The sequence below is a fragment of the Castor canadensis genome, chromosome 6, assembly GCF_047511655.1.
Source record: "Castor canadensis chromosome 6, mCasCan1.hap1v2, whole genome shotgun sequence".
NCBI lineage: Eukaryota > Metazoa > Chordata > Mammalia > Rodentia > Castoridae > Castor > Castor canadensis.
The window spans coordinates 78,410,387-78,425,630 of NC_133391.1; the positions used below are offsets into that span (position 1 = coordinate 78,410,387).

General features: G+C 40.6%; 1 protein-coding gene across 5 annotated transcripts in view; it reads right to left on the bottom strand.

Annotated features, from left to right (window-relative positions):
- Nucleotides 1-15,244, bottom strand: part of LOC109702582 (protocadherin alpha-C1) — a 197,306-nt gene that overhangs the window by 156,926 nt on the left and 25,136 nt on the right. Inside the window, exon 1 of one of the 5 annotated variants that reach the window (XM_074076833.1) lies at nucleotides 10,594-14,190. The exons of 3 other annotated variants lie outside the window; for them this stretch is intronic. In XM_074076833.1, coding sequence (XP_073932934.1) covers nucleotides 10,594-13,065 — 2,472 coding nt within the window. In that variant the 5' untranslated portion in view covers nucleotides 13,066-14,190. Of the gene's footprint in view, nucleotides 1-4,401; nucleotides 7,772-10,593; nucleotides 14,191-15,244 lie in introns of those variants that run through there. One more of the 5 variants, XM_074076837.1, reaches the window with a different exon arrangement.

Below are 15,244 nucleotides of genomic sequence, written 5' to 3' on the forward strand. Positions count from 1 at the left end.
AAATGTAGAAAATAATTAAGCAGTTAAACCAAATGACAAATTGCCTTACAGTTTGGAAATAGAATTTCATACAGTAAGTGAAAATGGAAATTGTTGATGTGAGTTTTCATTTCCTGAAGATGTAATTTGTTTGTTTTCTTCATCTCTGCATATCCACTTAGGATTTAGAAGGGAAAAGAAATGATGCAACAGAAGTTTAGAGTAGAAAGTGGTTCAGAATAAATACCACACTAGCTCAAATATTTTGACATATAGCTTTTTAAAGAGACAAGTTGTGTCTTGTCCAGGCTGGCTTTTAACTCCTGAGCTCAAGTGATGCTCCTGCCTCAGTGTTAAATAGTTTTGATGATTTATCTCCAGTCTAAAAGTACTGTATTGCAAATGGGTGAAGTAGATGGTGCATGCCTGTAATCCCAGCACTGGAGAGGCAAGGGCAAGAGGACTGTGAGTTTCAGGCTAACCTGTCTTTATAGCAAATGCTGAACCAACTTAAGTGTTGCAATGACATATGAAAAATTACCATAGTATTTCTCTTTTAATAGTTTCTCAATCATGACTTTTAAATATACATATATTCTATTCTTAATATGAGATTTTGTTCTACCTTCTCAAAATTTCCTCTTTTCCCAATATTATAATAACACTAGAACTCTTATTAAGCTAAATGAAAATTCTATATTTAAAAAAATAAAGAAACAGGGCTGGAGGTGTGGCTCAAGTAGTAGAAGGCCTGTCTAGCAAGTGCAAAGCCTTGAGTTCAAACCCCAGTACTTCCAAAAAAATTTAAAGAACCAGAGACATGAAGTTTGATGACACTGAATCCTATTACCTTATGGTGCTTTAATCCAAACATAGCATTAAAGCAAATCACAACAGACTTAACAGGATGTATGAAGCAGGTCAAATTTACTTTGAACAAAAGAAAACAACAGACCTCCAATCACTTTATTATTGGAATGGGGAGTGGGATGTAACAAGAAATGTGAAGTGTTACAAGGCAGAGAAATAAATAAGAGAAATTTTGCGCAGGACAGACAATGATATCACAGACTTGAATTAAAAACTGCTGTTAATTTAGGTGTTAATTTCCAATAAGACAGTATTTTGTGAATAAATAACGTGACACTGGCTGATCACCACGTCATAAAGAAGTTTTATATGGTGTGTGAATTAGTGACCCATCTTTTTGCCTTTTGGCTGCGATATTTCAGTTGTCATCATCTCAACCATGCTCAGAGAAGCAAATATGCTGTCCCGCACGCTCTCTCTCTCTCTCTTTCTCTGGATTCATTTCTGGGGATGGACTTCATATCTGGCTAGAGTCTAATGTAAGGAAGCCATATGAACATCATGAGCATCATTGTTAACACTAACTTTGTAAAACTGATTGAAGACTGATAAGCTTTGTGCCCCACATTTACTAAATCAATCTAATTCACCTACTTTTGTGTCCTGCTGATCATATATTAGATTGCAAAAGTTTTTTTTTTTTTTTGCAATACTGGAGTTTGAACTCAGGGCCTACACCTTGAGGCACTCTACCAGCCCTTTTTTTGTGAAGGGGTTTTTTGAGATAGGGTCTCACCAACTAATTGCCCGGGCTGGCTTCGAACCTTGATCCTACTGATCTCTGCCTTCTGAGTAGCTAGGATCACACACATGAGCCACTGGCTCCCGGCTAGATTGCAAAGGTTTATGTCCACATCATCCACTAACACTCCATATAAGTCTGATATTATTATTTCTCAAAAACATAAAACACAGAAAGAAATTTTGAAGCCATCTTCATAACCTCAGGTGATTATGTAAAATCCCTATCATGACAGCTATTGGGCTATTTTTTTTAAAAAAAAGAAGAAAAGGCCTGGAGCTGGTGGATCACATCTGTGATAGTAGCTACTCAGGAGGCAGAGTTCAGGAGGATAGGGGTTCAAAGCCAGCCCTGGGCAAATAATTCCAGAGACCCTATCTCAAAAATACCCAACACAGAGCTGATGGAGTAGCTCAAGTCATACAGTGCCTGCCTAGCAAGCATGAAGCCCTAAGTTCAAACCCAGTATTGCCAATGAAAAAAAAGAAAAAAAAAGAAGCATTGTATTAGCAAAATTACAGTATTTACTCGATGTTGACTCTACTCTATCATGGCTTACACAGCTATTTGATCTCAAATCACTTGTTCAGTTGGCACAAGCCTCTCAGCAAAAAATAATACTGAGGAAATCTAAATCCAGAAAGACCAACATATATTTAAAGGCTTTCATGGTTTTAATGCCTTTAAAGTTGTTAATGAAGTATGCACTACTATTAACATTTCTTGAATCATTTGAACATGTTCAGGATTTCTGAAATCACCATTATTATCACTTATACTTTTGTAAGCCATGATCCTTATTCACACACATACAAAAAGAATGAGGTCATTTTTGTACATGGTGTTTGATTTTGATGACCTGAAGAGTACTGGAAAACAAATTTCTGACCTTTCTCATTAAATAATTCTTATTTGCATAACCTCCAAACGACTGATCCATAGTTCTTATGAGGCAATTTTTAGTTGTTTACTGACTGGATAATGTACATTCCTATCTCAATGCAATATTAACTAAAATAAGTGATGGTGATCATGAACTCGTCTAAGGAAAATACTGCTCAACATAAAAATCTCGATGCCCATCTCAATTATGGCATTGCACAAATTAATGATTAACATAATTATGAAGTTATCTTGGAAACAAAGCAGAATGAAATGATCCTAAAAGGAAGACTGTTTAGGGCAAGGAACCAGCTGGTAGGAGGAGGGAGAACGGAGAAGGTGACAGGAGTGAATATCATAGATGTTATATATGTATAACATATATAGCATAATGAAACCTATCAAAAACTCTTTTTAAAGAAGGGGGAGGATAGTTAAGAAAGAATAATATAGAGGGATGAGAATGTTGTAAATATCACAATGAAATCCCTTTATACAATTAATTTATACTAGTACTTTTTTAAAGAACAAAGGGACCTTATGAATTATCTTATACACATCCTTACAGCTCTAAATATAAATTCTCTGAGATCCTTTTAAAGAAAACAATTCACATGGATGTGGTGTTGAGGCAAAAAAAAATTTTACATGAAATGTGTCTAGAATATACTATGTTTAGTTTTGAAGTGTGATCCACACCATGGTTGTCAAGTAGAAGTTTCTTTATTGCTATTTCATGCTTCTTTTTTGCAGTTCTGGGGTTTGAACTCAGGGACTCACACTTGCTAGGCAGGTGCATTACTGCTTGAGCCACACTGCCAGCTATGTTTCTTAAGTTATTTAATGTCATTTTGAAAACTACAAGCCTGATAAGTACACACAATGGTATTGCACTTCACCAAACATGAAATGATTCTCAAACTCAAAAGCACAAAGTGTTAATTCTCAAACTGTAAAATATTTCTATATAGCCTCATGTCAAGTATCAAGAATGGAAGAAAAGCAAGTGTGTTTCATGCTCAAATAAATCTTCCAAATAAGTAGAGGAACTCAAGAAATTTAACTGGAGAACAGTGACGAGTTCAACAGGCAATCAAGCAGAATTGACATAATGGTAGAAAATACAGAAGTGTTGTCTCAAGCCGTGGAAAAATTATGAAGAAAATGTACTTGAAAATATAAACAAATTAATAACAAAATAGTAAGCTCACCCCTAAAGGCAATGCTATAACTCTACTGACTGCAACCACCATCTCAAAGAAAGCATACCATTGAACAGAAAACAATATTTTAAAAATGAAGCTACTCCAACCATGCTTATCTCCATCAGTGATGGGTAAATTTGTGAATTATACAAGTTAAGAATTTGAACATTTTACACTCAAATTATAAAACTAAATATTACTGTAGTACTTTTTTGGTGCTACTGGGTTTTGAACTCAGGGCTTCAAGTTTGCTAAGCAGGCACACCACCACTTGAGCCACTCCACCAGCCCTGTAGTACTTTTGAATACAAAAACGTAATAAAAAGTGGAGGACACCAATTAGAATAAGAATAGGAAGGATGAACTTGCAATAAAATTGAGAAATAGATCTGAGCTTTGCCAATACCCTACATTTCCCACAATGATCCTTGCCGACTTCATGACAGACTTAACTTCTAACTTAGAGGAAACTCTGGCTCAATCTATTCTATTATTTATTATTTATTATTATTATTTAGTACCCAAAGAATATTAGCAAAGAATAAAGTTGATGAGTGGGTGAAAAGTGACGAAGATGGGTAGGCAGACTTCCAGCAAGCTTTATACAAGCCATTGTAAGGAAAACATCAAACAAATATACGAAGAGATGAACTAACACCATTAAACTGGTGAACTATGCAAAATTAATAGGCAAGAAATGCGTCCCAGGATTACTGTACTTACATTCTCAAAGATCTCTTGCTGGACTCCACTATCTCCAGAACCTGAATCAGGAGGAACACTAGGGCTAAAAGCCATGAGGTCAGTCTTGGGTGGCACCTCCCCAGAGCACACCCTCTGCCTCCTCTGCTGCGAGTATGACCAGCTCCCCACCGCGCTGGAGCACACCAGCATGGGCTTCCCAGGCCCGCATATGCTCTCGGTGGGCACAGCCGAGCAACGCAGCGCGGTGTACAGCAGCAACGTGAGCACCAGCAGACTGGACACCGCGCAGATGGCGATGATCAGGTACACGTTGACATTCACCAGAGCTACCTCTGGGTCTGCAGCGTTCACCAATGCCCTCAAAGAGGCCTTTGGTGCTTGACCACTGTCCATCAGAGACACCAGCACGGTGGCGGTGGCCATCAGCGCTGGCTCGCCATGGTCCTTCACCAACACCAACAAGCGCTGGCGCGACGCATCAGCCTCATCGAGGGCGCGCGTCGTGCTGATCTCGCCCGTGTACAGCCCCACGCGGAACGGGCTGCGCGCACCACCCGCCGCCGGCTGCAGCTCATAAGACAGCCACGCGTTGTAGCCAGAGTCCGCGTCCACCGCGCGCACCTTCGCCACCACGTGGCCCGCGCCCACTGACCGCGACACCAGCTCGCTCACCGCGCCGCCCACAGCAGGCCCCAGCAGCGCGGGCGCATTGTCGTTCTCATCCAGCACGAACACCTGCAGCGTCACGTTGCTGCCCAGGGGCGGCACGCCAGCGTCGCGCGCGCTCACCTGGAACTGCAGCAGCTCCAGCTCCTCGTGGTCCAGCGGCTGCAGCGCGTACACCTTGCCGCTCTCCACGTGCACCGACACGTAGCTCGACAGCGCGCGCTCGCCCACCCGCTGCTCCACCAGCGAGTAGGACACCAGCGCGTTCTCCTGCGCGTCCACGTCCCGCGCCGACACCGTGAAGATGTGCGAACCCGGCGCGTTGTTCTCCTTCACGAACACAGTGTACTCGGGCTGCGCGAACGCAGGCGCGTTGTCGTTCACGTCGGCCACCTCCACGGACACGCTGGCCGTGGCCCACAGCGAGGGCGAGCCCCCGTCCCGCGCGGTCACCACCACCTTATAGTCAGATATGGTCTCTCGGTCCAGGGCGCCGTCAAGGACCAGGGAATAGTAATTCTTGAAAGTGGACACCAGCTTGAAGGGAACAGTGGGTGTCAGGGAGCAGGTCACCTGCCCATTGACACTGGAGTCACGGTCAGTCACACTGATTAAGGCTATCACGGTCCCCAATAGAGCATCCTCTCGAATAGGGAGTGATAGTGACGTTACTACTAATTGTGGAGCATTATCATTAATGTCCAAAACTTCTATCAGAACTGTACAGTGACCAAACATTGGAGGATTGCCTTTATCAACTGCTTCTACTTGAATCTTCCATAATTTTGTATCTTCAAAATCTATTTTTCCATTTACTTTAATTTCTCCACTATCTGAATCTATACGAAAACAGTCTTGCGTCTTTGGGGAGACATTAATTCCAAAGGAATAAAGAATGTGGCTGTTCGAACCCTCATCCAAATCCGAGGCGTTAGGTCTAATCACCAGGGTACCGTTTCTTGCATTTTCCAGTAATTTCACACGATACATTGCTTTTTCAAACACCGGAGCGTTGTCATTTACATCCAGTACTGTGACATGTAACTCTATGGCGCCTGTTTGTTCAGGTTTTCCCCCATCAGTTGCTTTAAGCACTAAGAGAAGCTCTGAAGCTACTTCTCTATCTAAAGCTTTTTTTAATATTAGTTCGAGTGGTTTTACTCGCTCTTCGTTGGTTGGCACTTCCAGCGAGAAATACTCATTGGAGCTCAATCTGTAAGTCAGATGAGCATTTGCCCCAACGTCTGCATCGGAAGCTCCCTCTATTAAAAAATGAGAGTCTAGAGCTCTAGTTTCGGAAATAAACAGATTCCTTTGTGGCTCTGGGAAAACAGGCGGGTTGTCATTAATGTCCTTCACCTCCACCTCCACATGGAAAACCTGCAGCGGCCTGTCCACGATCACCTCCAAGTGGATGCTGCACTCTGTGCTCCGCCCGCACAGCTCCTCCCGGTCGATCCGAGAACTTACAAACAAAATGCCATTCTTTAGATTTACCTCCAGAAGGTCCCCGCGGTCCTTGGACTCCACCCGGAACAGGCGCGGCACCAGCTCCGCCAGCTCCAGTCCCAGGTCCTGCGCGATGCGGCCCACGAAGGTGCCGTGTTTGGCCTCCTCCGGGACCGAATAGTGCAGCTGGCCGCTCCCCGCCTCCCAGGCTGCGAGGAGCAGAAGCGAGAGCAGCAGGTGCCGTGATCTCTGGCCACCTGGTCGAGCAGCTAACACCATGTCTCTGTTTTGGTTCGTAAAATAATATTTCATGACCAAAAAAGATATAGTGGTCCCCCTAAGACCTTTCTTCTGAGTTCTTCCTCCGACGTTCCAGCGAACCTTAAAAATATGGGTGTCCTGATTGTCTTTAAAGCACGGTAACAGTAGAGCTTCTTTCTCATCTGCAGACAATGACTTGCTTCTGTTAAAAAATTACTCTTCTTGAGGAACAGCGACATCCTGTGGCTCGAAATGTAAGTTCGATCGAATTTATACTACTGTGCTTACCTTGCTGCTTCATAATTCCTTCACATTTGTCCAAGTTTTTCTTTGTGTGTTTTTAAGCCTTTTACTTTCTATGTGACCAGTAGCTCATTAAAGAGGTTTTTCCTTACAAATAGAATTCCAAGAAGTTTTACCTTGTATATAGACATCAAAGAGAACGTATTACGGCACTAACTATATTATCACCTTAAGATATGAAAAAAATTATATTCGTGAGGTATTGGTGATAGCTCTTTTTCCACTTTTAAAAACTTACCATTTGGAATGGCCTCACTCATAAAATATATTCCTAACGCTCAACACTTTTGCCTTGTTAATCCTTTTTCTGTAGCAAATTATTCTGAACATTTCATCCAACTGTGTAGAGGATAGAGGATAACTCAAGATGCCAGTTTTCTAAATAACCACCTCAACACAATGGGATGTCAAATCAATCCTAATAAGTTACTATATTATCCATCTTAGCTTTTATATTAATGAATTTTCCCAGCATGGACTCCTGGAAACACGAAGTAGATGTGTGAGACTGGATATCCTCTTAAAGCTTTTGTTTTCAGGTGCCTGCTCAGGATGGACGTTGTTTCCACCCTGCAGAACAACTTCGGTGGGCATTGTATTAAAAAATATGTGAAAGGAATTCAAATTATATGTCTGTTAACTCATTTTATTCCAGAATTGATTTGAAAAGACTAGAATCTAAAGGTTATTCGAAGTATCATTCACTAAATCTTATTTTCCTTTTTTATCTAAAATATTAAAAAAATACATTGACATTTACATAGACACTTTACCAAGTGCAATAAAGTTATCATTATTGGCTTAAAGAAGAAACATATTTTAATCATTTTCAAAATTGTAAAGAACCACTTAGCCAGCATCTGAATCCTTCCAGTAAAATAGAAGCATTGGGAAAACCTCAAATTTTCCCTCTAAAAACAATTGTAAATGGATACACATGAGTAAATTAGATTGTATATAAAAGTAAGCTTCACTCTTCATTTAAACACTTAAAACAGTGATAAAAATGGTTATAAATTTATGTCTTAAGATTTATAGTTCTAATTACTTCTAATTATTTTTATGATGGACGTGATAAATCCTAAAGCAACATATTACATAAAAATAGAGCAAGAAAAATTTCACCCAGTGGAGTTGGCCAAATTCAGGAAGAGATGAGCACTAACAAACGTTTTTAACTTTTGTTAAAACTTTAAGTTTGCTGAATGAAATTACTTGGTCTCTTTGGGAATGTTCATGTTGAAATGAAGATTCATTACAGTTTTAGTCTGAAGGATTCTCTATCAAGGAAGTACATATAAAATGCAATTTCTAAAGCCTCTAATTCCAAGACTTTCATATAATTAATAATTATAGTATCATAATTAAGCTATGTGTTAGTTACTCATCTCACTTCATACTATTAAGCTGGGTACACCATGCCTACAATAACAGGATTCTGGGAGGCAAAGACTAGCATGGGCTACATAGCAAGACCCTGTCTCAAAAAATGAAACAAAACCAAAAAACAAGTAACATGTATAAATGATGGCAAAGTAAAATTAGATTAAATTAGTAAAAGCATAAATTGATGTTTCTTTAACAACAGATTTAGGATTATCTTTGGATAAGACTGTTCTGCAAAGGTTGCATACTGATATTATAAAATGCCAATAGAGAAGAGATGTCAGAAAAAAGAATTGGATGTACAAGTTGAAATGAAGCCAAGTATGAAGAATGTTGACAGAAGCTCAGAAGACATTCCAGTCTAAAAGTAATTAAAAGACACAATTCTGAGTTCCACAAGGGGGGGAATCATGAGTACTTCAGAAAATAAGAAAAGGTTTAGCTATATATTGATTTTTTTAAAGTAAGCTATTATTTGTATCTTCTTTAGTTGTGTATTGTAAAAACATCATTGCTCTGAGTACAATCAGAGACCATCTTGTAAAAATTTAATAACATGAAAATAATGATGAAGAAAAAAATAATAAAAAGTCATAGACCTGAAAAAAATACAGTGACCCATTAGAAAGAATGAGCAATAATAAAAGATATCCACATATATATGTATTTATCTATCTATTACATTTAATAATGAGCATTATCTTTTAAACTCAGTGGACAAAGTAAGAATATCTTCACATTGAAGGTTAAAACACCTATCAAGACATACTGTAAAAATTGAAATATGAATTTAAATTACTATTGCTGGAGACATGAATTTACTGCAGAACTGAGTCTTTCATGCCTCATTTGAACTCTTACTAAGGGAAGAGATACAAAATATTCAAGGTTAGGGCAGGAGTTATAGCTCAGTGGCAGAGCATGTATAGTGTGCCCTAGACCCGGAGTTCAATCCCCAGCACCAAATAATAAATGTTAAAAGAAGATTTTTTTCCAAACATCTGAGTGTAAGGAATTCATTTCGTAGATATATTTGATATAGCAGCAAATAAGTTTTTAACTCTGCATTACTTTATCACCTATAAACTCCAAGAGTTGGAGTTGAGACAGGCTATGGGAATCATTAATATTGAAAGCAATCCCACACTTAAATCCCAGCCATAATGACATATTTTAGTATTGCTAAGCTTGAATAAAGATGTCAACTTTTGCTGGAAGCTATTTAGGAAGTACATATTGAAAAACAAATTCAATATTCATACTGAAAGGAAACAGAAAAAGGAAAAAGTAATTGCTATTAAGGACCACAGGGCCAAGATGGTAAATTAGTTGCATTGGTATTTGGTAACACTGAAATTAATAAAAATAAAAAATGAAACCATGAGTATCAGGTAACAATAAGTTTCAGAAAAGAACAACTGATTGGCTAGTTTTGCCATCATGCAATTGCATTCGCTTGCATTTCTGAGTATCTATAATCCAGCTCCGGTTAAGATGACTGAAGAAGCTGTAAAACTAAACTCATCATATATCAGATTAATAGAAAATATTCTAAGAGGTTAATTCAATTTTCTATTCCCACTTCTAATACTGATTTGGACTAAATTAAGCATTTTCAATCTCCTTTAAATTAAAAATTAATTTCATGGAGGCTTTCCTTGTATACACAAAATATTGGGTATGACCCCAAGCATTACAAAAGAGAAAGGAAGAAGGATGGAAGGAAGGAAGGAAGGAGAAAAAAAGAGGCAAGGTGTTTAAAATGATTTTCAAATGCTCTCCATTCTTTAACATAACCACAACAACTTCCTCAAAGTGGAAAAGCTAATAGTTGATTATCATAAGCAATGACTGAAGCTGACAAAGTGAAGAGCTTCTAGATAGTTATGTAAATAAAGATGAAACACTTTCTCATCTAAAACAAACGTGAATAATACACACTACATAGGCATTAATACTACTGAAATAAAAACAAAAATATTTCACACTTAAAATATTTAACTTAATTCACAACATCAAGAACTTTTCACCAGTGTAGCTTGCTTACTATTGAATAACAAGGGTAATCATAAATATAGAAGATACATTACGTCCGTCATTGAAATTCACAACACAAAATAATATAAAAGAAAATGTAATACCCACCTTCCCAGATTGATCCCTTTCAGTAGACTGATCCATTGCCACATCTGCCACTTGACAGGGTGTAAGACTAGGACTGAATACCATGAGGTCAGTCTTGGGTGGCACTTCCCCAGAACACACCCTCTGCCTCCTCTGCTGTGAATAAGACCAGCTCCCCACCGCACTGGAGCACACAAGCATGGGCTTCCCAGGCCTGCACATGCTCTCGGTGGGCACCGCTGAGCAACGCAGCGCGGTGCACAGCAGCAACGTGAGCACCAGCAGACTGGACACCGCGCAGATGGCGATGATCAGATACACGTTGACATTCACCAACGCTGCATCCCCGCCTACAGGACCCACCGATGCCTGGGACAATACCTTTGGTGCTTGACCACTGTCCACCAGAGACACCAGCACAGTGGCGGTGGCCATCAGCGCTGGCTCGCCATGGTCCTTCACCAGCACCAACAAGCGCTGACGCGGCGCATCAGCCTCGTCAAGGGCGCGCGTCGTGCTGATCTCGCCCGTGTACAGCCCCACGCGGAACGGGCTGCGCGCACCACCCGCCGCCGGCTGCAGCTCATAAGACAGCCACGCGTTGTAGCCAGAGTCCGCGTCCACCGCGCGCACCTTCGCCACCACGTGGCCCGCGCCCACTGACCGCGACACCAGCTCGCTCACCGCGCCGCCCACAGCAGGCCCCAGCAGCGCGGGCGCATTGTCGTTCTCATCCAGCACGAACACCTGCAGCGTCACGTTGCTGCCCAGGGGCGGCACGCCAGCGTCGCGCGCGCTCACCTGGAACTGCAGCAGCTCCAGCTCCTCGTGGTCCAGCGGCTGCAGCGCGTACACCTTGCCGCTCTCCGCGTGCACCGACACGTAGCTCGACAGCGCGCGCTCGCCCACCCGCCGCTCCACCAGCGAGTAGGACACCAGCGCGTTCTCCTGCGCGTCCACGTCCCGCGCCGACACCGTGAAGATGTGCGAACCCGGCGCGTTGTTCTCCTTCACGAACACCGTGTACTCGGGCTGCGCGAACGCAGGCGCGTTGTCGTTCACGTCGGCCACCTCCACGGACATGCTGGCCGTGGCCCACAGCGAGGGCGAGCCCCCGTCCCGCGCGGTCACCACCACCTTATAGTCAGATATGGTCTCTCGGTCCAGCTCGCCATCCAGCACCAATGAATAGTAATTCTTGAAAGTGGACACCAGCTTGAAGGGAACAGTGGGTGTCAGGGAGCAGGTCACCTGCCCGTTGGCTCCAGAATCTTGGTCAGACACACTGACCAGCGCGATGACAGTGCCCGACTGAGTGTCTTCTTTGACTGGAAGAGACAAAGAAGTGACAACTATCTCTGGTGAATTGTCATTTTCATCCAAGATTTCCACCAAGACAGTGCAGTGACCAACCATAGGTGGATTTCCTTTATCTGTAACATCTACATGAATTTCGTAACTGTTGCTGTCTTCGAAGTCGATAGTATCATTTACTCTTATTTCTCCTGTTCTTTCATTTATTAAAAATTTTCTTCTTGTGATGGGCGGGACCAGAGAGCTAAATGAATACACCAACTCCTTGTTTATTCCTTCATCTGTGTCAGAAGCGTTTAGCCATATCACTAACGTTTGGTTTGCTTGATTTTCATACATCTTCACTTCATAAATGGATCTGTCAAATACAGGGGCATTATCGTTGGCATCCAACACCAGGATCAATATAGAAATAGATCCAGTGAACTCAGGTTTGCCTCCATCAGTTGCAGTCAGTAATAACTTAATCTGAGGATTTTCTTCACGATCTAGAAGTTTTCTCAGAACAAGCACTGGGAGTTTGCCTTTGTATTTTTTGCTTATAATCTCAAGATTGAAAAACTCGTTTGAATTGAGTTTGTAAGTAAGCAGTGAGTTCTCTCCGACATCAGCATCAGATGCGCCTTCCAGAGGAAATTTAGAATCAAGCAGTCTAGATTCAGGTATCAAGATCTTTTGCTCTGTTACAGAGAATACTGGCGGGTTGTCGTTAATGTCCTTCACCTCCACCTCCACATGGAAAACCTGCAGCGGCCTGTCCACGATCACCTCCAGGTGGATGCTGCACTCCATGCTCCGCCCGCACAGCTCCTCCCGGTCGATCCGAGAATTCACAAACAAAATGCCATTCTGCAGATTTACCTCCAGAAGGTCCCCTCGGTCCTTGGACTCCACTCGGAACAGGCGCGGCATCAGCTCCGCCAGCTCCAGTCCCAGGTCCTGCGCGATGCGGCCCACGAAGGTGCCGTGTTTGGCCTCCTCAGGGACCGAATAGTGCAGCTGGCCGCTCCCCACCTCCCAGGCTGCGAGGAGCAGAAGAGAGAGCAGCAGGCGCTGGACTCCATGACCGCGGATTCTGGAGATCAACAGCATGTATTTCTCTTGTTTTACAAATCGGTGAATACTCTGAGTGGGACGCACACACGCTCCGGTGTGTGCTGTTCGATTTCTTAGTTCCATGGCTGAGATCTTAGAATGTAGCTACTTCCTAGCAATTGAGACTTAGTGGACTAGGCTTTTGTTCCTAAGAGCTACGTATTTCGTGGGCGACAGCGACATCCGGTGGCTAAATTTTTAAGTACAAGTCCACGAATTAACGACTTTTCTTTCCTTCATAACTTTTAATTCTATTTTCTATGGATTTTATCACTGTGGACTTTCTAAAAGCCTCATATTTTGTCTCTTTTGGTAGTATTGAGTTTGAACTGCGGCTTTGTGCATGCGAGGTAGGCGCTATAATACTTGAGCCAGACCACCAGGCATCTCTTTTGTATATAATAATAATTGTGTACCCAAGGCGTATCTTTTTCTTTAATGTAGAACCGCAGAGCAGTGATTCCTCCTTAACCATGTGACTATCCTTTAATTTTTAATTGCCTTAATATTGGCATGCTGATGAGTGTACTAGTATTTTGTTGGATGACAAGTGTAGGTCTCTTCAAGTTGTAATACATAACTTATTTCTCTTTGTCAGTGTTTTGAGATTCAATGAACTCTTTTTAAACACTAATTTCAAGCATCAGTTGTCTTTAAGGTGTTTGCAACCCAAAAGTTCCAGTCATCACTAGAATGTAGAGAGATCTAAGCTTCAACATCAGCTATTTCTCCACTTAGAGTCTTATCAGCTTTCTTGTTAATCATTAAATTTGTCTTCCCAACCATTCAACCGCCCCACATTTCAGTTTCCACTTTCATAACATTGGCATATTACTAATACAGTGGTTGTATGAATTACAGCATATTAAGTGCTTAGGACAGCACTTTAAGGAGAATGAGTGTTCACAAATGAGAATTATTCTCAGGCCTCACTTTGACCACATTTGTTTTCATGATGTTCAAGACCAAATGTGGCTCCTCAAGAAAAACTATTACCTATGGAATATTGTCACTTTCCAATGCCTTTGTTATTGCTATTGCAGTGATTCTTGTCTTTAAGAAAATGTAAATGTGACTTTACTGAGAAATCTGTTTACATGGGGAGAAATTTTACTTTGTGATATCTTACATGGGCAAAAAGAATCTTAATTATGATTCTAAAGAAGTAATTCACAATTTCATGACTTATTTTCAGAGACACCTGCTTTCATGCTTATTATATTTAAGTTTTTCAAATACGCAAAAATATAAAGTTCTGGAATTTATTTAATAGTTTTTATAATGTCAATGAAGGTTTTTTTCACTGTCTTCAACAATAAGAATATTTTCTTCTCCCAAGCTTCTTGAAATCAACTAATCAGAAACCAAAAATATCCACTCCACTGGCATATCCATGTTGATAAAAATTAATGTTTTCCTATTTCCAAAAAAATGGAAAACTTGTCAATAGAAACTCTAGTCCTAAAAATTTAATAATGACTTGTAAAAAACATATTTCTAAATATATAAATAACTTTGAGATATTTTATTCACTAGTAAAATCTGAACCACATAGCAACAATATTTACAAATAGGAAAACTGACAGGAATGAAGGCTACTCAATCTGCCAGCTTATGTGCCCTGCTAAATTCTGGTTTTATATTTCTTTACTCCTTTAGAATGACTCCAGTGTCAAAAATCCACTCAACTTCTGATTTTTTGGATTGTTTTCTTTTATAAGGCATAAATTAAAATGTATTGAGTTAACCATCCACTCACAATGCTAATATTCAATTTGAGCTATTATCTGAAATCTAAAAATAAGTTTATAATTGACTAATCATCTCAACACAAGATAATGGCATAAACTAAACTACATTCCAATTAATATGCATTTTATACCAAATAACATAAATCCCAATATGGATCTCTACTATTGAATTAAAAATAGGAGCTAGTTAAATTAAGCAATAGGAAATTGCTTTGTCAAACACTGAATAAGACTATGAATCTAAAACATAACTTGGACAAGAATTACCTTGGGTGCTCATTAAAATGAAATTTTTCCCATTCTACTCATTTTGGAAATTCTGAAGGCTCAGTGTGACTGTTTCAATACGGAATCCCAGTGTTGTTGATGTTATTAGCATTAGTAAGACTAAGAATAGGCTGACAATAGACCTCAATTTGCCTAGGACAAATTCAGTTTACATCTGGTCTTAAATACTTAGTGAAAGTGTCCTTTTTACTCTTAAAAGTGCCTGAGATTGAGAGATAAGTTAA